Raw genomic sequence first — 27,200 nt, forward strand, 5'->3', positions numbered from 1 at the left:
TAGAATGCCTCCTGCATGGCGGATGCAGTTGATGTGTATTGCATGCTGGTGGTGGATATAGGTTCTCGTTTGCCTTCAACTTCTTATAAATGCTTTATTTGAACCTATCAGGTGCAATTTTTATGGGAAAACGTCCAATTTACAGACGACATGCTGCCGAAATTGCGTTAAAATTTTCCCAAACAAAAAGGAAAGATAGGATTAGTCGTTTAATGTTAAAATATTTTTGAAAGAATGAGTGAAACTTAGGAATCATAATAAATGAGGCAATGTAGATTTAGTTAATTTAGAACGTACATTCATTTATATGTTTTTGGTCCGGTAAGCTTAAAGCATTCATTGCCATGCTGAAATCATTGAAAATATTATATGCACTTGGCTGAGGATTTGAAAATTTGAAAAAGTGGTACGTTGAATATATACATAACTCACTGGGAGTATCAGTTTAATAATTATTTAAATTAAATGTTCTCATCATCTCATAACGTTTCCAAATGCTTGGATGAATAACAATACTACACTGAACCAAATACTATCCACTGATCTTTGCTATTTATATTATGAATTTAAAATATGATTACATGTATTATTGTCGTGAATATGTTACATGATTGCATGCTAATCTAGAATGCCTCCTACATGGCGGATGTAGTTGTTGTGTATTGCATGCTGGTAGTGGATATAGGTTCTCGTGTGCCTTCAACTTCTTATAAATGCTCTATTTGAACCTATCAGGCGCACGTTTTATGGGAAAACGTCCAATTTACAGATGACATGCTGCCGAAATTGCGTTAAAATTTTCCCAAACAAAAAGAAAAGATAGGTTTAGTCGTTTAATGTTAAAATATTTTTGAAAGAATGAATAAAAACATTTGCCATGTCCGAGCAAGTAAAATTGTAGTGTTTTCTAGTTCTTATAACACTTGGATCAAAAATTGAAAAAGCCACTTTTGTTTAATTTTTGGTAGATTTGACTATGGTGGGAGGTTGCTGTTGGATGAGATTCTCCTATTAAGAAGGAGGTTGGGTGCATCAATGTGGAAAGGAAAGAAAAGGAGGTTAAGAAATGGGGAGATATGTTGGATAAGAAAGCGATGATTTGAGTTTTGACTGAGGTGGAGGTTTATTGTTGGATGAGATTTGGAAACAATATAGGAATAATTAGGAGTTGTATCATAAATCTTGAAAGTAATATGAACTTTGCAATTTTATAACTTTCTCTTGGCTTGATTTACTTAATGAATTTAAGTTAGTATTTTGAATGAATAAAAAATAGTTTAAAAAGTATATTTATTTTTTACATTACATTTATAATTATGTAGTTTTTTCCTTAGATTTTGCTGTCATTAAGAAGGGTTTGTTATATAATTTTAGGTCTACTTTTGATAACTTCTATTTTTGATAGTGGACATATCATTTGCAGTGTATATACAATGAATGGAAGGGCTTTATTTAGTTTACCCGGAGTTTCTTTTCAAAATTAATTTGAAATGCGATAAGCTTGCCCATGTAGACAAAATGAATTTTAGCCTTTCATCTGATAAGTCTCTTATAGTTAAGGTATGATTTAAATATTAATTTTATTTCTCTTGAATCTTGATGCCCTTCTTGCGGTCATTGCATCCATAAGAAGGGCATCAAGATTCAAGAGAAATAAAATTAATATTTAAATCATACCTTAACTATAAGAGACAACCTATTAGATGAAAGGCTAAAATTCATTTTGTTTACATGGGCAGGCTTATCGCATTTCAAATCAATTGTGAAAAGAAACTCCGGGTAAACTAGATAAAGAATCGTTGATGCAGCCACCACCATCCACGGCCTTGTCGTCCTTCTCTGTCATCCATGACCTCATTGCAGCTAGAGATGAGTATATATCTAATTTCAGCTTAATAGATGATTTAACTTCTGGACTGCATGTTTGGATTGATATATCTTGTGAACTGCATGCTGGTAGAGGACATTAGGACTGCATGCTTGATTGGAACGCCACCTGCATGGTTGATGCAGTGATGTGTATTGCCTACTGGTAGATACTTTTAGGTTGTTGCATGTCTTAATCTAAATGACATTTGTATGACGCAAAAATATTGTGAATTGCATGCTTTTGTGACTTGCAGGTTTGGGAAATGTTCTATTTATAGACGGCATGTTGCCTAAAATTTGTTGAAAGTTTTAGGGAAAGGAAAGAAAAATTCAAAAGAGACCAATTTTGGACTATAAGATATAATTTTTCTTTGATTTTTTGCTTGCTTGGTGGTTATGACAATTTTGGTTGGAGTCTGTTATTTATGTTTGAAAGTTTAAGTTTAATTTATGTGCAACCAAAAATTAATTGTTAATTGCCAAAAAGGAGATTAAAAGTAATATAGGGTCCATTAGATTTCCACTCTTCATCTTCTTAAGATTTCCACTCTTCACAATACACGTATCATCTCTTTCTTTTCTTTGGAGATGAGCTCTCTTTCTTAGGATTTTCATTTTATAGTGAATCTTATACCAACTATGTCTACTCTGTGAAATATGTTGTTTATGGGGATAATCCACTATATTCTGATATATGTGTTTTATAGGATGCATGAACACGTTACATTATTTAATGCTTATTATATGAAGCTCATGTCTACTTGCAAAATTCATTACTAGTTGGATTATTGTTAACTGTTTATTGTAAACACCTAGGTTTGGAGCATATCTCTATGGAAAATGTCATATTTATAGGAGAAATGTTGCCAAAATTTTTCAAAGGGCGTATACTAATTTTTTTAACTTTCTTAATTTGAAGGGTTTGCAACTATGACAACGTCAGGACGATGTCATGCACTACGGATGCAGGTTTTCACTTTTTTTATTATCTGAACAGATGAAATGTATTTAAATTTGAATTTGTATAATGTATTTGTATTTAAATTTGAATTTGTATAATATATTTGTATTTGAATTTAAATTTGTATATTATATTTGTATTTAAATTTGAATTAGAATTTTGAATAATTTATGAATTTTATTGCAATTATGGTTTAATGTTATGTATAAGAAAATGTAATTTAATTACAGATTTTTACGGAAATTAATAATAGGAAAAAAAATTAATTTCACTACTAATTGTCTAATTTAAGTATTAGTGACGGTTTCAAAATCGTCACTATAGTCTTTTTAAAAAATTTTAGTGAAGGTTCTTAAATCGTCACTAAACTATAGCTTTAGTGACGGTTCTGTAGAGTAATGGTGACGATTCTAAAATCATCACTAATAATAGAGTAATAGTGACGGTTTTAAAACCATCACTAATAATAGAGCATTAGTGACGGTTTTACAACTGTCACTAATAATAGAGCATTAGTGACGATTTATTATGGCTTTAGTGATGATTTTTGATCGATTCGGTGTATAATCTATAGTGACGGACTTAGGTTTTTAATGATGATTTTAATCCGTCACTAATACTCTATTATTAGTGACGGTTTGAAAAATTCGTCACTAATAAGTTTTAGTAACGGCAGGTATAGTGACTAATTGAAAACCATCACTAATAATCTTATTTTTTGTAATGTGATTTGAGTTCAAATCAAGCCTTAGAAGCTGCAAGACCCGTCCTATCGAATCTGGAACATTCCCTTGAAACCCACTGTGGCTAAGATCAAGAACTCTAAACTTCTTCAAGTCCCCTAAGATCCAAGGAAGTTCTCTAGCCAGTCGATTCCTCACGAGCGTAATCTGTTCAAGCTCTGGCAAACCACCTACCCCCTGAGGGATTTTGCCATTAAGGCCGGTTCTTCCAGAAGCATTTGAAAGTGAGAAAGGGAGGAGTTCTGAAAATCTGTTGTTTGAAGGCTTCACTCTTTAATGGTGTTCTGAACCCATGAGGAGTACCTGAAAATATGCCATTCTGAGTTGGTGAAGACTGTGAGGAGTACCCATGAACCATTGTTGTAAACGTGATTTTGGGGAAGTCAGGGACTATCCACTGTTCATTCAATACCTCTTCTCACCTCACCGTTTCACAACAGCCGCTACGGCTGCTCCTTGCCTTGTAGCCGCGAGTGCCACCACGGCCGAACCATCCCGATCACTCCTCAGCTCGTCTTAGTTCTTCGTCTCTGTATTTCAGTATCTTGGAGTTTTCGCATCTCTCAGATTCAGTTCATCCTTCCAGCATATCAGTCCTTGGCTGGTATGTCTCTGGCAGTAGAAGCGATTATCTTCTCCGACATCTCTGCTCTCTCCGGCGTGCTGCAGATTCATCATCAAGCATCTCAGCTCCGACGCCCTTGCTCCGGCTATCTGAACACAGCAACCCAACTCCTATGGTAACTACTCTGTAAGTTCCCTGCAAGCAAACCCACTGATACACTCACACGTTAACACACACATGCACGCACAACACTACAACATGCACTAGTAACTCACACTGTACACACACCTGCACACACGCTCTTTCATGCACCACTTACACACACTGTTACACACATTCTTACACATACCCAGTAGCATACACAACAAACACACACACACATACACCCACTCACATGTGCACGCATGCCACCCAAACATCCCATGCATGCACGTCACACACATGCACTATGATATTTTATCTCATTTCATCCTATTTGCATTATTTTTGTATATATACATATGGTTATTGTACATTTGTAGGGACATAAAAATATCATAAAAAAGGAAAATTTTGGGAGAAAATTTAGAAAATATGCTTGGTTTTGATTTTCATCAATTATCTTTTCGATATTTGAGACTAGGGAGACATGGAAAAATACCAAGAATAGAAAAGATAAAAATTAGAAAAAATGTTTTGGGACGTGAAGACTATTTCGATTACTTCCACACACCCTCACAAAACTCATTGCATATTGACTTGGCCTCCACTGGGCCTAAAACGGGTCGACCCTTCTTGAATTGGTTCTTTCCTGAACCGGTTGGGTCTTCTTAACCAGTATGAAACCGGTTTAGCTTTCCATTTTATTTTTTATCTTTTTTTTTTTTTCCAATTTTCACAAATTTTGCCTTAATTCCCTTTTTGTTATTTAATTACTTCTGGAAAAATATTGAAAAATCACTAAAAAAATAAGAAATTTCAAAAATGTCTTTGCACTTGAAAAAATCACAAAAATCCAGAATAGTCTTAAATAAATCTCAAAAAATATATTTGAGGTTTGTTTTTGTCCCGAAGGAGTCCGAAAACCTCCCGGAATTCTATTTTCATATTTAGAAAATCCTTTTGATTTCAAAACTCCAGGAGTGTATTTTTGTATCTTATTTTTCCTCTTGATGATTGCAATCAAGGGCATGGACTCTTTCGAGTATCGGATTGCCCCGGTTTTGAGAGAATACCTATATAGTATTTACATTCTTTCAATTTTTGAAAGGGAGTAATTTTGAAAGGCTTATTACATTTATTTTGGAGATAATTTTTGATTAATCTGATACTGTTCGTAAGAACGGGCGCGTAGGGGGTGCTAATACCTTCCTCTCACGTAACCGTACTCCCGAGCTCGACTCTGGTGACGCAGACCAATTCTACCCATAACAGGGTAGCAATCAAGTGTTCTAACTGCACTCCAAAAGGTTAGTGGCGACTCCATCACACATTGTTTTTCCACAAAAAATCACATTTCCAAAATCACACATCCATTCTTCCTAGTTTGCAGCCACACCCATGTTTGCTAGAGAGTGGTTCTCTGGGCAGGGTTTGGGACGTTGCGACAATAGTTTTATACACTTCCTTCCCCAACAACTCTTTATAGAAACAAAGAAATTCCTCAACCACCTGCATTTGGGAGTTTGTTTGTTCTCCATTGTTCTTCATAACAACTAATATATGATTCCTACTGGTGTGCCTTCTCATAAAAGCATGAAAGAAAGACATACTCTTGTCACTTTCTTTTAAGTACTTTCCCTTAGCTAATTGAGCAAGAAAAATTATGTTTGCTTCTCCAAGTCTGTAAGCCTCCTTCTGCTTCTCAACCATTCTCTTCTGAATATCAGTATTAGAATGATTGTCATGCAAAAGTTGCTGTAGGTCTATCAATTCATCATTGGCTTTATCTGCTCTATCTAAAACATGGGAAAAGTGCACATCATTAAGATTTCTCAAAGGTTTCTTTAAAACATGCATCTTCTTAACAAATATTGGCTTTGTGGAGTGTTTTTGGTTGACTATTTTTTCTATCCCAAATTCTGTGCTGGATCATGTTGTAAAACTTTGTAAAGCATTTATGTGGGGTGGAAAGAAGAGGCCCTTTGTGGCTTGGAAGGAGGTCTGCCTCCTTAAAGATGAAGGAGGCCTGAGAGTTTTTGACATTAAAGCTTGGAACAAAGCCCTTCTCACTAGAGCCTTGTGGAACATCTGGGATAAAAAAAAAAGGGACTCTTTATAGTCAAAATGGTTCACCATATTTACTTGAAGGGTGCTAATTTTTGGGATGCTTATTTAAAACATGAAAACTCCCCTTTATTCAAGAGGATGATTGATATTAAAAATAAGATCATGTAGAGATGTGGGGGTCATGTGGCTACAGACGGTTTGTTTAATTAGTGGGTCGTAAATGGCCAAAATTTGTTCTTTAAAAATTTACAACTACTGGATGAACAAGGGAAACAAAGTCATGTGACGAAAAGAGGTTTGGAAATTTGGTAGCTTACCTAAACATGCTTTTACATTGTGGCTGGGAATAAAGGGAAACTTTTTACAAGTGATAAACTGCTTGTTGAAGGAGTTGACAAGAACCGTGTATTTTGCAAAATTGATACTAAGACTATTGACCGTATCTTTTTTATATCTGAATTTTCTAAAATTGTGTGGGATCTTATTTGACACTAGATGGGGTCCACTAGAGTTATGTCATCCTTGAAAGCTGCTCTGAAGTGGTTGCATAAGGAGGCAAAGGGCACAGGAATTAAAAGAAGATTTGCTTGATTGTTACTGTGTACTTCCTCTAGCATTTTGAGAACAAAAGAAAGTTTGAAGGCAAATCAATTGAACCAGAGGGGCGGTTTAAGGTGATTCAGAGTCACACTTATAGAGTCGTTTATGATAAATTTGGATTGTAGTACTTTAATTAAGTTTTGGATTACTTGTTTTTGCTATCCGTTGTTCTATTTCATTTGGTCTCTTGGCCCCTAGGTATGCCCAGGTTGATTTGTATCTAACCATTGACTAGTTTTGATTTGATCTTTTGATTGGGAGCTTGGCTTCCCCTTGCTTGGGCATACCTAATGTATATTGTACATATCCATTTTGATCAATACTATTTACCATTAACTGATAATAAAAAAAAAAAGAATATTGGCCCAGTTAGCGTATTAAACTACATAATATTGAAAGCATTCTAGAAAATATTCTATAAAGTTTATGTTTTTATTATAAACATGGATGTTACACTAATCTTAATAAACATTTTATGTACACTTAATAAACAATTTATATATACTAAAGCAAAGTGACAGATAAAACTAATTGAGAGGACATTCTCTTATTTACAAATAAACAAACTATGAGATTTTCATTGACACAATTCTTGGAGAGGTCTTGAATTTGTGTTTGCACTAGATTTGGATAAGATGTAATATAAAATTGTAATGAAATTTGTTCAAATTCATCCAAATCCAAATTCAAGATCGGATATCCATACTTTCAAATGTAGCGTACATATAAATATTTTTCTTGGGGATGATTTTCTACATGCTTAATGCATGGGTTAACAAATTTTCTTCTTGAGCATTCCCTTGCTTGCCATTCAAAATAACCTGCATGACAAGCAATACTAGAATTATTTTCTTGTAGATAGAGAATATGAGCTTTAACAATCTTAGGAAAATGAACTAAGATATAAGACAACCACATAATAAACACATTATTAAGCCCAAAAACTACATAAAAACTCACAAAGAATTGTTTAATCTAAAACATTAAGCCTTTAAACCAAACTTAAAACCAAACATTAAGACAACCACATAATAAACTCATCATTTTACCTTGTAGCAAAACATGTAAGACAAAGGTGCCCATTATTTGAAGTTTGGACCTTTACACTAGAAACATTCAAATGTTATTTATAAACTCTTCATCTAAGAGAGTTTAAACCCTAATCAAAAGCACAGGGTCATCCCTTGCACTGTTTGGCACACCTTCATCGGCCTCTCAACGCTTGAACTTCTAGGGATTAGTTATTCTCTCTTGGTGCACTCATTCTTCTTCATTACTTCTTTTTAAGAGGTCATTCTTCTTCATTACTTATATGCAATTCTACTTTAACACCAAATTCAGGGGCTCTTCTCTACAAGGACCATGTCAATTTCCAAGGAGATAATGTCCTGTACTATTGTGAGTTTTACCCAAGATATAGAGAAGAAATGTATCAACAAGAATTGATAGTTTTTTATACTCACCATTTCTATCTATTTTTTTGAATATTCTTCATACTAAGGTAAAGCCTTACTTATCTTGTCGAAACAGCCATAGAAAGTAGTGCTTCTATATAATTATAAAAAAGTATTGTAAATATGTTGAAAAAGGTTGGAGGCGCATTTGTGAAGGCTTCCAACTCATTTAGTTGTTGAATATTATTTTCCATTTTAGTTCTCCATAGCATTCCAAAATAATTATTTAAATTTTCTGTTTTACAACATGTATATATATATAAAATGAATGACAAAAACAAAAATTTAGCACTATATGCTTGTGGATATAGTTTTATTTTTTAGGCACCTTATTTTTAAATTTTCTAAATTTATGTAAAATTTTGAAAAACTTATTAATTTTTATTATTTTCTAAATTCTTATTTCCTACTTTGCTTTTGGGAGCATAGAATTCGGAACTTGGACTTTGATTTATGGGGATTGTAAAAACAAATATAGTATGAAATTGTATTTAACTTCTAACAAACCATATAAATCCAAATCCTAGCTCCAAAATCATGACCTGAATATCACCACCTTATATAATTATTTAAAAAAAAAAAAAACAAGTTGTCTTTTTTGTAATTATTTTGAAACCTAAAAATAAAAAGAAAAAATAGTTATTTTGCACAAGTAAGCAGAGACTTTATTTTTTTATCGTTTTTAATATGAATCTTGGAGAACTAAATGCAAGCTAAAATTTTTCTAATTCTTTGGAAAGACAAATAGAAAATGAATTTTTTTTTATCGTTAAATAAGGCCTATGGAAACAAATAGTTGAATATTTTCTAAAAGACATTCAAATTCATGGATGTGGCATTCATAAGTAGAGTGCATTATTTCCTTAGGAAAATATTGGTCAAAAGTAGAAAATAAGGTGAAGCAAAATATATGAAATAGTGATATATGTACAAAATTGATAAATAAACTTCGATTATGTTTTTTATGCTAAGTAAAAAAACATATGTTTCAATATATGTCAAGGCAAAGTGTACTATATTGTCTACTAGTATATTAATCATTGTAATGAGTTAAGTTTTGAAACAATATCTTACGCTTCTTTGTAATGTTCCAGGTTGTGATGCCAGAATCCTAATCCACGTCTCTTCTGCATCAAAGATGGAAATGTTTGAGGTCATATTTAAATCATATTGATCATTAATATGGAATGCTATTTACACTAGTGCATGCATTTTGTTGGTCACTTTATTTCATAGATGATGTAGGCTAGCATCACTATAATAGTGTTTAATGCTAAGCAACTACTTCATAACATTAAAGCTAGGGTGGCTTTTATTATGCTAAGAAACCACTTCTTAACATTAAAGGTAGACTTTTAGATATGGAAGAGTGAACTAGAACCATACATTAATATTCCATCATTTAAAACACAACATACAAGTTGATTACAATAAGTAATGTTGGCCTCAATTTAAAAAAAAAAAAAGAAAAAGAAATCTTAGATTAGGTCATGATAGATGATCTTAGTTTTGTCTCTCCAAAATTATTCCCAATATCTAGAAGCAGATATTCCACTATTTCAGTAGTGTATTATAGATGTCTATCAAATTTTTTTTATTGGATTAGGTCTAATAGCTTCCTGTGCAAACTAGATTGCGAGGAGTTTTCATGCGTTCTATTCGATCTTGGAGGGTGATTCTTGTACTCTTCCCCATCTTAGTTCCACCAAATATAAAAATTAGTTTTATAAATGTTATATCAATAAATTTAATATATATTAATTTAAAATACTATATAAATATAGAAATTTATTTTAATAAACTTTAATATGAAATTTATATGTTTAAAATTTAAAATTATTTTTAATAACTATAAAATAGTCTAGTAGTATTTTAATTTATTAATATAAATTATATATATATATATGTATATGTATATATTTATAAATTGTGCAGGAAAACAACATGAACGTAATATATGTGTGTAGATTACATCTTAATAATTGTAATATAATTAATATATTTTTAATCAAATTGGTAATTTTTTGCGACAACTAAATTAATAAATTAAAATAATTTTGACTTGACCACATTCTCTTTAAATTTTAGTTCAGTTAATTATTTATATGTATATATGTGACTATCACAATTTATTAAAGAATTAATGAATAAATTTATTTAAAAATTCACTATTTTTTAAATAAGTGTGAACAACTAGAAACTAAAATTTTGATGGGGCTTGTAGCCTATAAACTTCTTTTACCAAAAGTACTAACAAAAGATTGTTTGAAAAAAGCAAGACATATGTCACTTATGTTATCTTTAGAAATTATGCCCTATATTAGTTTATAAGAAAATGAATCTTTAATGCAGTGCTATGTACTAGAATTTCCTTTTCTAATTACCTTTAATAATAATAATAATAATAATAATAATAATAATAATAATAATAATAATAATAATAATAATAATAATAATCATAGTACACATACCAATTGTAATTTTATAGAAGGACCTGTTACTGGTATCAGTTTGAAAAGGGATTTGTCGGCCCACTCCATAGCATCAAACTGGTTTCTTTTTGCTCTAATAATTCTTTTAATAGTTGTAGGAGGAGGAAGAACAGATGACACCGTGCCAATATCATTATCATGCATAGAAATGGAAATAGGGAGGCTCTTCAGATTTGGGCATCCATATATGTGTATTTCTTGCAAATAGTCACTGACCATGCTCCCCTTATTACCACATATTAACCCCTGCAACTTGGGTAGATATCCTAACCACAATTCTTGTAATTTTGGGAACATGAACATGGAATTCTTGCTCCTTTCCTGATGCACCCCCTCTTCTTCTTCATCTCCGTCTACCGCTGAAATGATATTCTCAATATTTTTACAGTCGTGCACAAACATAATCTCAAGGTTTTGGAGGTGTTTCTGTGCAAACCCAAAAGGAAATATATACTTTACATTATGACATTCCAAAATGGCTAGCAGCTTAAGATTGGAAAAGCTTCCACTCGATACTGGCGACAGTGATTGTTCTAGTCCTCCCCTTCCAACTGCACCCTCCTGAAGCTTTAAGAGGGCTTTGAGGTTTTGCAAATCACGCAACACCAAGGTCTCTAGTCGTGGTAAAAATAAAGGCATAATATTAGAATCGGTGGTGGCAATGCAACAATTATTTGCCCACAAGTAGTGCATCCCTTGGCAGGACTCAAATTTACATCTCTCTAAATCCTCAGCATTCTTCAAAGAAGACGAAAAATCTAACAAGCTGCAGAAATCATTGCATCCCCTTAAAATCAACTCTTGGACATTTGAAGGGAGCATGAGGGATAATTCCCCTATTTCTGAACTATTACGAACCCCACGATAATCTATACATAATTGTCTGCCAAACAGTATTTCTGGTAGCTGAAGAACATCCACCGATAAGCTAAGGAAGTAGCGCTTCAACTTTTTCCAAGCCTCAGATTTTACATAATTGTTAAACTTGAGAGGGTCAAGGCCCCAGAGTTTGATACTTTCTAACTTTGTCAAGACAGAGAGTTGATCCACCTGCATATCTTTTCCTCCAACTCCAATGCACTGCAACTGCCTTAGCTTGGGGAGGACCTCCTTGCCCCCTCTTTCAGTTTGAGGAAACATCCATTTGATGGACATACCGCACAAGTCCAGGAATTTGAGGTCACATAATTCTTCGATGCCCATAAGAGCTCCACATTTTTCACTTTTCTGAAGATCAAGTTCCCTTAATTTTTTGAGTTGTGCCAAAGAAGGAACATACTTTAATTTTGGGCATGTTTTAAGCAATAGTGCTCTTAGGTTCGTCAAGCTTGAGAGGGAGTCAGGAACACGCTCAATGCCTGTACTAGACAAGTCTAAAACAATCAAACTTGGCATACTTGCAAAAAAGATATTGGACATCTTTGTTAATCTTTCATTATCATTTAGCAACAAAGTAGACAACAAAGGGCACATCGGTGAGGTAAAATCTTCCGCCCCTCTACCTAAAAAATTTCTCATTAATGAAATCCTCTCTAGACTCCCTTGCCAATTTCTATTATTTGGGAGCTCTTCTAGTTGGGCACCAGCTTTCACCATAAACATTTGCTTATCCGATCTTGCAATATCAAGGGCCATGTCTCTTATCACATCATGCATCTTTACACAATTATGAGGATGACTTACAGAACTTTGTAGTAAACATACATTTATGAGTTCATTCAATCTAGAGTGGCCTCGATTATACTCCTGTTGCCTAGTATCCATTTCATCTATTAGTCCCTCACAAATCCAATACCGTATCAATTCCACTCTTGGAATGTCATGATCTTCCGGAAACAAGGCACAATACAAAAGACACTGCTGCATCTTTTCATTCTTCAATCGATCATAACTAAACTTTAAGCGCTTATATACATCCTTTACATTTTGAGTGATATCTGGAGCATGTTGTTTCAATTCGTCTAAAGCATTATTCCACTCATAAATGTCACACACTCCAATCAAGCTTCCTGCTATTGTGATGATTGCAAGGGGCAAACCAGCACATTCTTTGGCAACAGATTTCGCAATTCTTTCAACTTCAGGATCAATAAGAACAGTGTGAGGCCCTAATTTTTCCTTGAATAGGCTCCAAGCTTCTTCAGTTGAAAGTGGCTCAACTTTGATAATTTTTTGGCACATTTGTTGACACACTTCTGACGACCGAGAAGTTATGATCAACTTCCCCTTGCTACCTTCATTAATAGGAATTCCCACACCCTCTATAGAATAACTTTCCCACATATCATCTAAAATAAAGACAAATTTCTTTCTAGCATTCAATGCTTCCAACAACATAGCTGCCCTTGTGATTTCGACTTCATCTCCTTTAAAATCCACATTCAATTTTAATGCAATCTTATTTTGCAAGATATGAACACTTGATTCTTGAGATACAGTGACCCAAAATATAGAACCAAAGACATGCGAATTTTCCAAGAGTCGGTTGTGGATGTGTGTTACAATGGTTGTTTTGCCCACTCCTCCCATTCCATAAACTCCCACACTTCTAATGTCCTCTTTCATCAATATTTCCCAAATCTTTTCAAGATTTCTCTTGGCTGTAGCTTCACCTACTAGTTTTGCGCGAGGTAATGCAAGTCCTTTATCTAAATATGTGTCGTTAACAACCCCATTAGGAAATATGCCCCTATCAAAAACTTCATTTACTTCTTTAGTAATATTCTCAATTTTTCTTAAGAACTTAGGTCGTGAGAAATATCTTCTTTTCTTAGCTACATGTTCTATTTCGTCAACTTCTCCTCTTTTGCTTTCTACACTTTTCAACCAATTTTCAACCTCTGCCTTGGGTTCCTTTTGAAACTGGTACTCAACATTCTCTAGTTCTTTTTTAGTGTCCTTTTCTCGGCTAATCAACTTATCCATGTTCTCCTTTAACTTTTTCATATTTTCTTGAAGAATTTGCTTATAGCTCCAACACTCTCCAATGGAGATGCATATACTCTGCACTAGCTCAATGCTCTTCAATATGTTCCCCCAAATATCCATCTGCACATTGCATGTATAATTATCACAGGGTGAGTGAGTTTTGTGATGATATTTTGAATGCTAAAATTAAGATGAAAACACTTCAAAAGAAGGTTGTGAACTAATAACAAGTCATGTGTATAAAAACCATGAAGAAAGTGTAGCTCAACTAATATTAATGTACTTAAATTTTATTTTACATTTGTTTTGATTTTTCTTGGGCCGGTTGAAAGGTCTTGTCTAGGTTGGACTTTCGAGTCATAAGAAAAAAGACTAATATTCTCTTTATCATTTCACTTATAATGAATGAAATTGCATTTAATGAATTTCGTCTTGCTTTTCCTATCTAGCTAACTAAATAGTGCATTGGTGCTTAAAATTCTCAAAAATTCTTTTTTTTTTTTTTTAAAATTCCACAAATCCTTTCTAATTGGTCTATCAACCAATACAATAGAAATAATAAATAAATACATGAAATATATAGGCAACAAACTAAGATATTTCAAAAGTGTTATACTACGTTCATCGGGACAAGAAAATCACAATATCAGTTGCATGAATTATAAAATTTGAATTTGGAAAATTGCAACTTTGAGGCCATGTCTATCTAACAATAAGAGAAATCTCATGCTTTTGCAATAAAGACAAAAGATGCCCTACAATATACTTAAAATACTCACAATTACATCATCCAAAGAATTATAGAGAAGGGAGCATTCATCCAAAGAATTATAGGAGAAAGATATATTGCTAAAGGAACTAGTTACTTGGAACAGTAAGGTAGACAAGAGACCTTTATGCGAGCAAGATAAAAGTGTTGAAAGAGAAGGCTTGGTGCCAAACCACGTTAAATCTCCGTTGTTAAGTTTTCTCTCCCTTCACTCTTTATTTTATCTTTGAGGGGACGTTTAAAAAAGCATAGAGAAGGGAGCATTCATCCAAAGAATTATAGGAGAAAAATACATCGTTAAAGGAACAGTAAGGTAGAGAAGGGACCTTTATGCCAGCAAGATAAAAGTGTTGAAAGAGAAGGCAACGAGAAAGTTTTTGCAATGGTTGGATCAGGAAGAAGCTTCATGGAGACTCTGATCCTGGGAACTATGGTTGAAGGATGGAATAAGAACACTAGTTATTTTCACAGGGTGGCAGCTTTGCACAAGTAAAAAAAAACTTCATTTCACGGTTGAGCATTAAGAATAAGATTGAAGATATTAAGTCTAAAGCTTCAATTTTTTTCAGAAATTTGCTGCAAGAACCTTATATGTGGAGGCCCAAATTGAAGGGGGAAGGCTTCAATACACTGCCAAACTACTGCAGGAAGCACCTCGAAAGCACTTTCTCAGAGGAGGAAATTTGGAGTGCCATTGCTGCATTGAATGGAGAGAGGTTTGAAAGAAGTCTGAATGCCACCATCATTGTAAAAAGAGGGGCCGAGAATATTAAAAAAAAAAAAAAAACTATAGGCCCATTAGCCTTATCGGCATCAATCAGGCTGAAGGAGGTTGTACCATTGATCATTTCCAAACAATAGGTAGCTTTTGTTGCTGGAAGATAGATATTGGATGTTGCATTAATAAGAAACGAAAGTATAGATTTTTTAAAGAGAAAGAAAGTCAATAGCTAGCTTCCCTTGCAAACTCAATCTAGAGAAGGCCTTGGACCATGCGAATTAGGATTGTCTTATTGATATTATGAGAATTATAGGGTTTGGTGAAAAATGGAGGTGCTGGATCCAATAGTGTATCTCCACGGATTCCTTTTCAGTTTTGATTAATGGAGAGGCTTCTGGATATTTCAAAAACTCCAAGGATTTGAGGCAGGGTGATCCACTTTCGTCATTCTTTTTTATCATCATAATGGAAGCTCTCTTAAAAATAATTTTCAAAACCATGACTAAAGACTTGTTGACGGAAGTTAGTATCCACGACTCGAAAGATTCCATTATTTTATCACACCTCTTGTTTGCGGATGACATGTTGATTTTTTGCAGTAACTCTCCATATAAATTTGGGAATGTACGAGTCATCCTCTTGTGCTTTGAAGTGGTTGCGAAGCTAAAAGTTATTCTCTCTAAGAGCCTTATTAATTTTCTCGATTGGAGTTACGAAGGGCATGGAGATGATTGTTTATATCTTCAACTGCAAATTGGGTTCCTTTCCCACGTCATACCTAGGCTTCCCCTTGGGGGCTAATTCAATATTTCGACATATTTTGGATCCAATAGAGGAAAAAAATGGTGCCGAAGTTGGCAATGTGGAAAACAATTTTTTTATCCTTGGAATGTAGATTGACACTTATTAATTCTATTCTTGCTAATCAACCTATCTATTTCATGTCTATTCTACCCATGCCAAAGATGGCTATTTATGCATTAGAAAATCTATAGAGGAATTTCATTTGGAAAGGATTTGAGAAGAAATAAAAATACCCACTTGTGAAATGGAATTTAGTGGTACACCCTAAAGCTCAGGGTGGATTGGGCACCGAGAAGATGGAGCTTATGAACAAAGCTTTAATAGGAAAAAGGATATGGCAACTTTGTAGGGAGGATATGACCCTTTGGAAATTAGTGAGTTGCATAAAATATAGATACAATTCCCTTGACTGGTTCCCAATAATCTTGGCAAGAAGCATAGGATGGGGCTTATGGAAGAATTTTGTCAATCTGGAGGCAACCATGAGGGATTACACCACAGTGAAGATCAGAGATGGAAGTAGATCAACAAAATTTTGAAAAGATAAATGGGATGCTAACACTTCACTCCAAGAATTCTACCCCAATCTTTTTCTGTTGGCTAGACGAAAGGAAGCTAAAGTGATTGAAATTATGAGCATTTCCAATAATAACATGGTTTGGGATCTATGTTTTGTTATATTGGTGAGAGGAAAGGAGGTAAATCAAATGATTGAGCTTCTTAACGTAGTATATGACACACACATAAGTAGAGAGGAATCTAACTCCTACTCATGGGCCTTACTAATGCTCAAGTTTTAGCATATATAAATCCCTTACTCACAAGGATTCACGTTTTAGTTCAAGGGTTCCTATAAAAAAGATGTGGAATACCTTTATCCCCTTAGAGATTAGTATATTCTGTTGGTTGCATTCAACAAAAAAATTCTCACAGAAGACAATTTGCAAAATAGAGAATGGACTATAGTCTCAAGGTGCGCTTTGTCTAAGAAAGACAATGAAGGAGTTGACCATATTTTTCTACACTATCCTTTTAGCAGGAAGATGTGGCGGACCTTAGTTTGGCAAAGATTGCATCTACAATAGGTGATGCCAATGGATCTAGCTCCAGTATTCTGTGCCTTGAACTTCTCTAGACACTGGAGAGTTTATCCGAAATCTCAAACTGGCAATCCCGGCAGCATTTTGTTGGGAAATTTGGAAGGAGAGAGATGAGAGAATCTTTAGGAAGAAATACTAAGATTTATCAATGGTGATACATAGATATGCCTTTCAAATCTGTTCTAGTTGAGTTGGACAAATAAAAATATATGTACGTCAAACTTGGAGGAGTTCTTGTATGTCTTGCGGATTTGGGGGGATGACTATTGTCCTATTTATAGATTTGGGAGGGCGTCTATTGATCTTTATCTTTATCTTTGTCTTTGTTAATCCACAAGAAGTTTCAAGCTTCTAGTTTGTTTCTCCCTCCTTTATCACTATTAATGATATTACATTTTCTCAAAAAGATGTCCTTATATTTTAAAAGTGGGAATATTACTAAACAAAACAAAAATAGATAAAATTATATTTAGAAAATATATCTTTGTTAGATATTTTAAATGTTGGAACCTAAATAATGAATGAACATTTGAATAAAAAAACTGAAAAAAACTAGTATTGTCTATCCACATCATATATAAAAGTATGAGTAATGTAAAACATCTTGTGGACAAAAGTATCTTTATCTTTTGAAAATAAAAATAAAATTTCCTCAAAGAAAACTATTTATGGTAGTTTAGATAGTGTAAATCAACTTATGGACAAAAGCTTCCTAATCTTTTAAAAGTGAGATTAAACATTCCCCAAAATTTGTATACTATCTGTAATAGTATAGATAGTGTACAAATATATTTCGAATAAAACAGATAAATTCATATGATATATTTTTTTTAAAATTATTTTGAAGTATCTAACATCATTTGAATAAATAATAATATAATTTTTAAAAATAAAATTATAGATCAAGAAATACTTGCAGAAAACAAATTTTAATTTTATTTGAAATTCTAAAAGTGATTAATTGATCATAAAGTAAATAAAAAATAGTAAGTATAAAAAATTTATGTGGAAAATCTCTATTTAGAAATTTTAATAAATTTCTCAATATTTTTCAAATAAAGAAGTCAAATATACAGATTTTTTATACAATAAGAATAGTAAAAATATATATTTATTAATTTTTTACCCATAATGATATATAAATATTAAAAGTTAATGTTTTGCATAATTTTAATTAGGGGATTCATTTCATATATCATAAATTATATTTTAAAGAAATTTCTTATCCTTGTATTTACATGGTGTTATAATCATATTTCACGTCAATATTTGTCTTTTATATTTTTTAAAAAAATGTATATGTTTTTTTATGAATAATATTGACTGCTTTTATTTTAATATTTTTAAAATAAATTATAAAATTAAATTATTTATTTATAAGATATATCTAAATTTTATTTAAAATTATATAAATATTTTAGACAATATTATTTACGTGAAACGCATGTGACATCTTCAGTAATATAGATAAAAGTATGAAAAGTACATAAAATGGTTTTGTAGACTAAACTATTACTATTTTTAAAAGTAGGGAAAAGAATTTTTTTTTAAATTTAAATTCAATTAAATTTAGAAAAAAAAATTGGAAATTTTATTTTTAATTATTATGACTTTCATATAAACAAATATTTGATTTAAAAAATAAACTAAATTTAATGGTATTATAAATGTTAAATAAAACACATATCCAAAATAAAATAGTTGAATTCCTCTGACACCTTGGTAAATTATGTAAAATGTGTAACATATAGTTTAGATAGATACTAATATATATTCCAAAGAATAAATTTTAGAAATAAAATTGTAGACCTAAAAGCACCATTTTAATAATAAAATGTAAATATATTTGAATTTAAAGAAAATCATTAAAAAATAACAGTTATAAGATCTCATTAATTGGTAATTAAGTAAAAGCAATTATAGAGATTTTAGGTGTCAAGTCAGAATATAGAAATTGTACTAAACTTATTGATAATTTTTATTAGAAGAGAGAAAAAAAAAGAATGGAAAATATTTATGCATTTATTAAATTTTTTATCCAATATGTTACAAAAATATTAAAATTTAATACACGATAACTTTTAGTTAGAACATTCCTTTTATATCATATATTATGTTTTAAATATTTTTTATGTCTTTGTATCTACCTAATATCTCTCTCTTTTTTTTTTTTTTTTTTTTGAGAAAAGGTAAATTCTTTATGAAGAGACAAGATTAGACAATGTATAGTTTTTATAACTTTATAATTCTTATAACTTTAGACAATGTATAATTTTTTTAGAATAACTTTAAATATTCATACTCATAAAAAAATAAAAAAACAAACAAACTCAACTGTGAAGATATGTTACACAAGATTATTAGCATAAATGTCATGCAATCTAGTGCAAGCACATGATATATTTACTAGTATATATGTGTGTATGTGCATATAGTTGTATTTAATCGAGTTGTATTTTATTAAATTATTTTCCAATGGAGCAGCCTGCTTTTGGGCATTGATCAAATTAACTAGCGTGATTTTGCTTTTTTTTCTTTTTCACTTTTGGTATGTAACGGGGTTGCCTCCCTTTGTTCACATGTTTTGTTTTTGTTTTTAATGACATGGAATTCTAGTCATTGATGAGCCCTTCGGACCCTCCGATGCGGTACCAAACTCACAAGATAATGGGTCCGTCCCTTTACTTTTTTCCACTTAATTACTTAAATTTGATCGCAAGGGTAGTGGAAATTGAACCCTTGACCATGCGCCAAACCAAACCCGATCCTTACCACCTAAGCAACCCCAATGGGTTTTGTGTATTTTGTATTAAAAAAAAAGAGAGAAAAAAAAAATCTTGCTTGATATGCTTTGATCAATGAATTATATATTGATCTCTCTTCAAAAATATATATATATATATATATATATATATATATTTTCAATTGGCCACAATTTAATGTCATGTAACCTTTGCTTTGATGTTTATCAAATCCTTTTTATTCCTTCCATTTTCCCATTACTTTGATATTTTCTATCACTATGTTTTTAAAAATTTCTCAAGAGTTCATTTACTTGTAGAAAATTTTATTTTATTTTATTTTATTTTTATAAAAATTAATAAAAAATTCAACTTATCTTTGAAAGGCAAAAAATAAAGAGTTTGTTTAGCTGTGTGTGTGTGTGTGTGTTTTTTTTCCATTTTAGATATCAAATAATTACAAAAAGACAACTTAATTTTAGTTTTGAGAAATCTAAATCCGATATCCAATTTTTGTGCTCCCAAATGCACATTAAGGATTAATTAAAAATTTAGAAAATAACAAAAAATAATTTCCAACTTTCCTATATAAAAAAATTTAGAAATTAATATGATATTATTTGAAAAACTAGAAATAAGAAATAAAACCATTTTTAGAAGAGAATAGTTCCAATACAATTTTTTTTGCAAAGTTTCATGTTTTGATCAAATGAAAATTTTATGATTCTCATTTTGAGAGAAAAAGAAAGGAATTTTGTAATATTTTATGCAAATTTGTAAATATTACGAGTGTAATTATTTTAGTGCAATACTAATAGAATAAAATAAAAACAAAGTTTATATAACAATGAAATGATTGCTTGAGCTAACAAGGGAGGCGTGAAAGAAAGCATGTTATTTTCAATTAGTTAGTAAGAGAAACTTAGAAAAGAAAAAAAGGTTTTAAGTATGCAAGAGAGTAAGTAGAAATTGTCTTGCACATATAATTGTAGTAAGAAATTGTCATATAATTATTAAAAAAAACTAAAAAAAAAGTTTTTTTTTGTATTTCTTTTTGAAAATAAAAATTATAAAATGTCTTACATAAGTGAAAAAGTTATTTTATATTTTACCTTTTTTTATATGAATCTTAGAAAACCAAAAAAGCCTCTGGAAAACTTTAAAACAGAAAAAGTTAATATTAACGAACTACGGAATCAAATTATTTCTTATTAATTTGTTATAGATTATATTTTTTACCTTACATTTATTGACAACTAGATATGAAAAAGAATAGTCTTTAGTATTTTTTAAATTTCAAATAGGACTTGAAAGCAAAACTTCATTATGTATGAGTGTATGCATTTGTGTTTGTATGTATGTATATATATAAAAAGAATGGAGTCTTTATGCATGGTCTTCTTCTTTTTTCTTTTTTTTTTCAAGAGAAGTCGAAACACAACTTACAAGTTCAAGCCAGAAACTTGAGAAAGAGAACTAAAAACCGAAAACGTCACAAGGCATTGTTGTGGTGGTACTTGAGAAAAAGGAAAACAATAAAAAGGAAATAAATTTTTGTCATATATTTTCTTTATAGAACTCTATTAAAAATGAATATTTTTTTTTTAGTATAACTAAAATAAAAATTTTTTGGTTATTAATTCACTACCTTTTTTGTCATTTTTTTTAATAATCATAACATGAAAAGTACACACATTCCTTTATATTTTTATTCCTTTTTTCTCATGTTTTTCAAGCTCCCAAACAGGGCATTAAGAAACATACATGAAGGGAAGTAAATAAATTAAATTAAAAAAAAAAAAAACTAACCTGGTTTGTGAGTAATTGCCTGAGCGAGGCTTGAAAGAGAGAGTATAACGATTTCAGTTAATTAGCAAGAGAAACTTGGAAGGTAGATTTTAATTTTCAATCTATTGGAAATATATAAATAGAGGTGAAGAAGAATATGAGAGACTCGAGGAGGTAAGGAATTCTCATGCACATGGAATTGAAGCAAGGAATTATCATTGATTTAAGAAATTCTTTGCTTGCGAAGAGAAGAAAGTACTGACTAAAAGATTGGTGAATAAAGAAAGTAGTGATTCAAGAAATGAATTAAGCATAATTTTTTAGATTAAGGTTACATTCGGTTCGTGAAATACGAGAAATTATAGAGGGTGTTTGGCCCTCATTGCTGTTCATGTGCTTGTTGCGTTGATGTCAGACACGTGACATCATGCTTATCATGGGTGGGACCCAATCACTATATATTTGACAACAATGCAACAAACACACGAACAAGAGGGAGGGATGCGTACATTCTATAATTTCTCTTAAAATGGCTATTCATAAGAACAGGTTAATTGTAATAGATTAGTTACAATTGGTTATATAAGAAATTATTATCAAATTTTACTATGTGAATATCTATTCTTTTCTTATTTCATGTTGAATGAAATAGTAAAGAATATATAAGGAATGATTATTCCCTCTATTTCTAAATTTTCACTATATTTCATTTGTAGACCAAATGTAACATAAGGAATCTCTTTCTTCTTTCTTTCTCATCTCATTTGAAAGATCAAACAAAAAATGTATGGCCATTAAGTTTATTTGTCTTTAGAGGAATTGAATTGACATATTATGAAGTATTTTATATAGAGAAAAAAATAATAAAAATGGATTTTAATTTTCTTTTTTTCTTTCCTTTTCCTTCATTAAAAAATCATTGATCCAAACCAGAAATATTAAGTTATCAGTGGTACTATTTTTTTTTTTTTTTCACATGAAAAAATTTTGAATAGTTATTACAAGCTTATTTCATTGTATGGATTCATAAAAATTATTTCATTGTCATTTGTTTCTAGTAACAATACTTCTTTTATTTTTTTCCTGACTATCAAACCCTCACTATAATTGTTTTATTCCTATGAGTACATGTACATTTTGCAAATTAAATATAATTTTGATATAGTATCATACGAGACCATGATGACTTTAGTTAATGATTGGTATAATAGTTAGAGCATATATATAGTGAATGAGTGCTTTAGTATTGATAAGCAATTTTTAAATTATTTTACCTCCTATTTTTAGGGCTTGAAAGTTTGACTTTTGGTTTAAATTAATATGAATTTAAATAAAATGTAATATAAAACTATACTAATTTCTTCAAATTTATATAATCCTAATTCAAAATATGAAATTTAGTCTCAAATGCAACCTTTTATACTTTATATAGGATTGAAAATGGGTTCGACTTTGTTCTATCCACCAACCTTTATTTGAGGGTTTGTCCAAAAACGTCGATCGGTGAAATTAGCAAGATCTATTAGAACTCAACCCTTTATATAATGGTTTCAAATTATAAGCCAATAAGGAAGAAATCATTTTGTTTATGCTAGTGATTTGATTTGACTATATCTATTTAATATACCTCAAATATATCACCTACCTTAAAGAGAAGGCATGTGCCTAGCATTAATGGGAGAAATCACCTACAAAGTCAATCGCTCGACCAGAGCCATTGACGTCGGCCATATATTGACCGGAGTGATCCACGTCTGCACTATAATGATCAGAGTGATCCATGTCAAGCGCTATAAATGACAGATCTACTAGGGTCAAACCTGGCCAGTATAAAAGGGGTACTACGGAGAGGCTAATGTATCTCATTCTAACCCAATTTCACTATTGCTTACAACCTCTCTAAAGCACTCCCTTACTTCAGTTATATATTGATTGGAGTGATCCACGCCCGCACTATAATAATCAGAGTGATCCATGCCAAACACTATAAATGATAGATCTACCAAGTTCAAACTTGACCAGTATAAAAGGGGTACTACGGAGAGGCTAAGGTATCTTGATCGGAAAGCTCGCTGAAGGTCAGATCGACATTTTTGGCAGCAACAGTTGGTGCCGCCTGAGGAAACGCTTCTGAGGGGTTTAAAATTTTCAATCCTTGATCCCTGCATCATGACAACAACCACTAGATCCAGGCCCAACCCTGCTATGGGTGATTAATCACCCTAGTTTGTTCATTCTGCACCCAAAGACCGTTTGGGAGTGACAAAGGAGGAATTCCTTATATTCCAAAGGAGAATGGAAGCCTCCCAAAAGAATATGGAGGACATGTTTAACATGCTCTCACAGAAAATGAGTTATAGAGAACTTGCCCCTCACCAGTAGCTGGTTGATCCTGACTCACAGGAGAAAGTGGAAGACCCGAAGGAGAGTAATGGAAAAACCAACCCCAAAAAGAAGGCGGAGGACGCGAATAGCGTGGGAGTCAATGAAAAAAGATTGAACAAACTGGAGGAGAGGATCAATAAGAATGAACAAATCGAAAAGATGATGAAGGAGGCTCGTTCCATCTTGTTTTGCAGGGAGACCTCGTTGAAGTCTTCAGATCCACCCTTCATCAAAGAAGTGATGAAGGTCATATTGTCAAGTAAGTTCAAAATGCCTACCTTAGAAATGTAACACCCCGACCCTGAGGGGCCTGGGATATTAACTTTTTACTACTAATTTACAGCGGAAGCAAATAAACTCAACTTTTATTAAACCAGAGCGCTAATCATCCATATTATAATCATTTATTTCTGACATGTCCTTCAGAGTTATCTGAAATAAAATATGATTGGGGTGAGACGACGCTCAGTAAGTAAATAAGATTACTATTAGTGTGTGGCCAAAATGAGCTTTTAAAGAATTTCGTAAAACAATATTTAATACTATAACTTCAATACTGCTTTTAGAATAAACATAAATTTAAAAATTTCTGCATAAAACTTTTGTCATCAATTTCAACAGTAGATTTTTACAATCATATACTATAACTGCTAAATTAAACTTTTAACTTTAAAACTGTAAAAATATTTAATGATAAACATACATATACTTTTCCTTATACGTTTTCCTTAGATCGTCATTTAAGCACCAAAATGATCCTTTTCACGTAAACTTACACTTTTCCTTCAAATCATCAGTAACTTTGTACACGTAATTAAATATGTATAAACATATATTATAAAAACCACCCTTAGGCCTGTTTGCCGTAAGTCATGTTTACCCCCATGACTAGGTTGTGCGGTCTGAAGACTGGACTTAGCTGGCTGGCCGACCAAACTAAATCAACGTACGTAAACTTTAAGTGAGATTTTCCTTATTAAGTCCTGGTCCGGAACCAGGTGTGCACTCAGGAGAAATCCACTAACATAAATAACCACTCTGTAAACAGTGTGGGTGCACTCTGATCCGTATAAACTTTAAGCTGCGGTACCGAGCATCTGTAACTTTGAACTTTCGTTGCCATAAGGGGTTTGAAAATCATCTTATTATAATTTATGTAATTTAAAATAATATCGTGAAAATCTCATCTTTACTCATATTTACATAAAAAATGTAACGTAGAAATAAACTCATGCCACACAATTTTTGTGTTAAAAATATATATAATTTTATTTTTGAATATAAAGAAATGCTGAAAATTTACCCAAGCGGATTGGAACATTTCTTAACCCAGAAATAGATGCAAGTATATTAAAGATAGAACTGGTATAATTAAATATGTGTGAAAATAAACTCATGGAAATTTTGTGGAACTTATTGACATAATTAAAATTTACGTACAAAATAAACTCGGGTATGAATTTAAAATAAAAAGAAACTAACATAATCAAAATTTACTTACCTTCTTCTTTTACCGTGTGCTACGAACACAATAATTATCTTTAAGAAATGAGATCGGAAAAAGTGGGTGATTGAGAATTTATTCAAAAATTCTCTCTCCACCACAAATTCTTTCACTCACTAATCCTTCTCTTCCTTGGAAAATTGTTGTGAAAAATGAAGGTTGAGAGCTCCCTATTTATAGAAAAATTTTGGGGAAGAAATGAAATTTGTAAAACTATGGGGAGATGGGTGAAATTATAATTATTAAAAATTAAAGAATGGGCAAGGTATGGGTTGTGTATGGGATAGGGATGGAGGCCATGTGGGAGTGCTTGCCACCAATCCCACTAAATAATTTTTTAATTAATTACTTACCTAATTAATTAATCAATTACTTAATTAATTATTTTATTTTTTTTCCTAATCATTATTATCATTGTTATTAATTTTAAACTACTTTTAGTATTTATTTATTTTATTATTTATTTTTGAACAAGAATTAAATTTAAAATTTGAAAACTCATGTGGGCCCCACATGGTCTTGTGGGCCCCACACAACTTCGAGACCCAAATGGATCATACGTAACTTGAATAACTCTTATACGATTTTATGTATCCTACATAACTTTGAGACTTGTGTAAACCTCCATACGGCTTCGGGACTCATGTGGGCCCCACACAGTCTTGTGGGCCCCGCATAAGATACCTATATTATTATTATTTTATCATATATTTCTTCAAATTATATCAGTTAAAACATTATTTTATATACTTATTTACGTATATAAACAGTGTCTTGTGGCTCCAGGACTCATGTGGACCTCACATAGTCTTGTGGGCCCCACATATGATACCTATATTATTATCATCTTATTATGTATTTCTACAAATTATGTCTGTCAAAACACTATTTTATGTATATATACTTATTTACGTGTACAAACAGTGTCTATCCTGTTTATCCTATGAAATTCCATTTTGACCAGACCAACCTCCAGGGAGCGACTGAGCCGCAATGGTCTCTGAGCACTCGCTAAGACAAGGTTTTTCTTAGGCATCAAACATGGAATCAAGGATCCTATAGAAAAACACTTCTGTATTGATATTAACTTAATGACTATTTTTATTATTTTATTATTATTGTACTTTAATCATATATATATATATATATATTTTTTTTTTTGGGTCATCATAAGAAAGGTATGAAGGCTTGACTGACCCGGTTGATTACCTGGATACCTTTAAGGTGTTAATGCAACTACAAGGCACACCAGATGCTATCATGTGTCGTGCGTTTTCCACCACCCTGTTTGCCTGAGAAGACCCCGTTTTAGCCTAACCCAGAGTCACGACCCCATTGTCTCCCTTTCCTAGCCTTCTTCGCCCTGTTCACTGGACATCTCAAGACTTCTGGGTTCTTACATTTTCAAATGTTTGTGACCCCGTCGAAGCCTTAGCAGAGTCGCGTCCCTGTTGAATCACTCTCCCAGCTTTCTTCACCTTGTTCATAGAGTGAAACAACTCTCCATCTGCCCCCCTTCTTCGTGTTAGAGAGAGAAAATCTCATCCCTTTTTAGGGATGCATAATAT

At 32.0% G+C, this 27,200-nt stretch overlaps 1 protein-coding gene across 1 annotated transcript; it reads right to left on the minus strand.

Annotated features, from left to right (window-relative positions):
- Positions 1 to 4,201: 4,201 nt before the first annotated feature.
- Positions 4,202 to 27,119, minus strand: LOC131151381 (probable disease resistance protein At4g27220). Its single transcript, XM_058102626.1, has 5 exons — positions 27,033 to 27,119; positions 10,872 to 13,940; positions 6,223 to 6,367; positions 5,789 to 6,075; positions 4,202 to 4,333 (listed from the first exon to the last, which is right to left on the minus strand). Exons 1-5 carry the CDS (start codon positions 27,117 to 27,119, stop codon positions 4,202 to 4,204), a joined length of 3,720 nt encoding a protein of 1,239 aa, XP_057958609.1.
- Between the last annotated feature and the right edge of the window lie 81 nt (positions 27,120 to 27,200).

The sequence above is a fragment of the Malania oleifera genome, chromosome 3 (genome assembly GCF_029873635.1).
Source record: "Malania oleifera isolate guangnan ecotype guangnan chromosome 3, ASM2987363v1, whole genome shotgun sequence".
In the NCBI taxonomy this organism is placed as follows: domain Eukaryota; kingdom Viridiplantae; phylum Streptophyta; class Magnoliopsida; order Santalales; family Ximeniaceae; genus Malania; species Malania oleifera.

What these genes read in the sequence shown, in the direction of transcription:
- LOC131151381 (XM_058102626.1), bottom strand. Translation starts at nt 27,119, where the DNA reads ATGAACAAGGTGAAGAAAGCTGGGAGAGTGATTCAACAGGGACGCGAC. An exon ending in GGTCACAAACATTTGAAAAT is followed by an intron (nt 13,941 to 27,032) that starts GTAAGAACCCAG and finishes TGCAATGTGCAG; the next exon opens with ATGGATATTTGGGGGAACAT. An exon ending in AAACAAACTCCCAAATGCAG is followed by an intron (nt 4,334 to 5,788) that starts GTGGTTGAGGAA and finishes GTTTGCTTGCAG; the next exon opens with GGAACTTACAGAGTAGTTAC.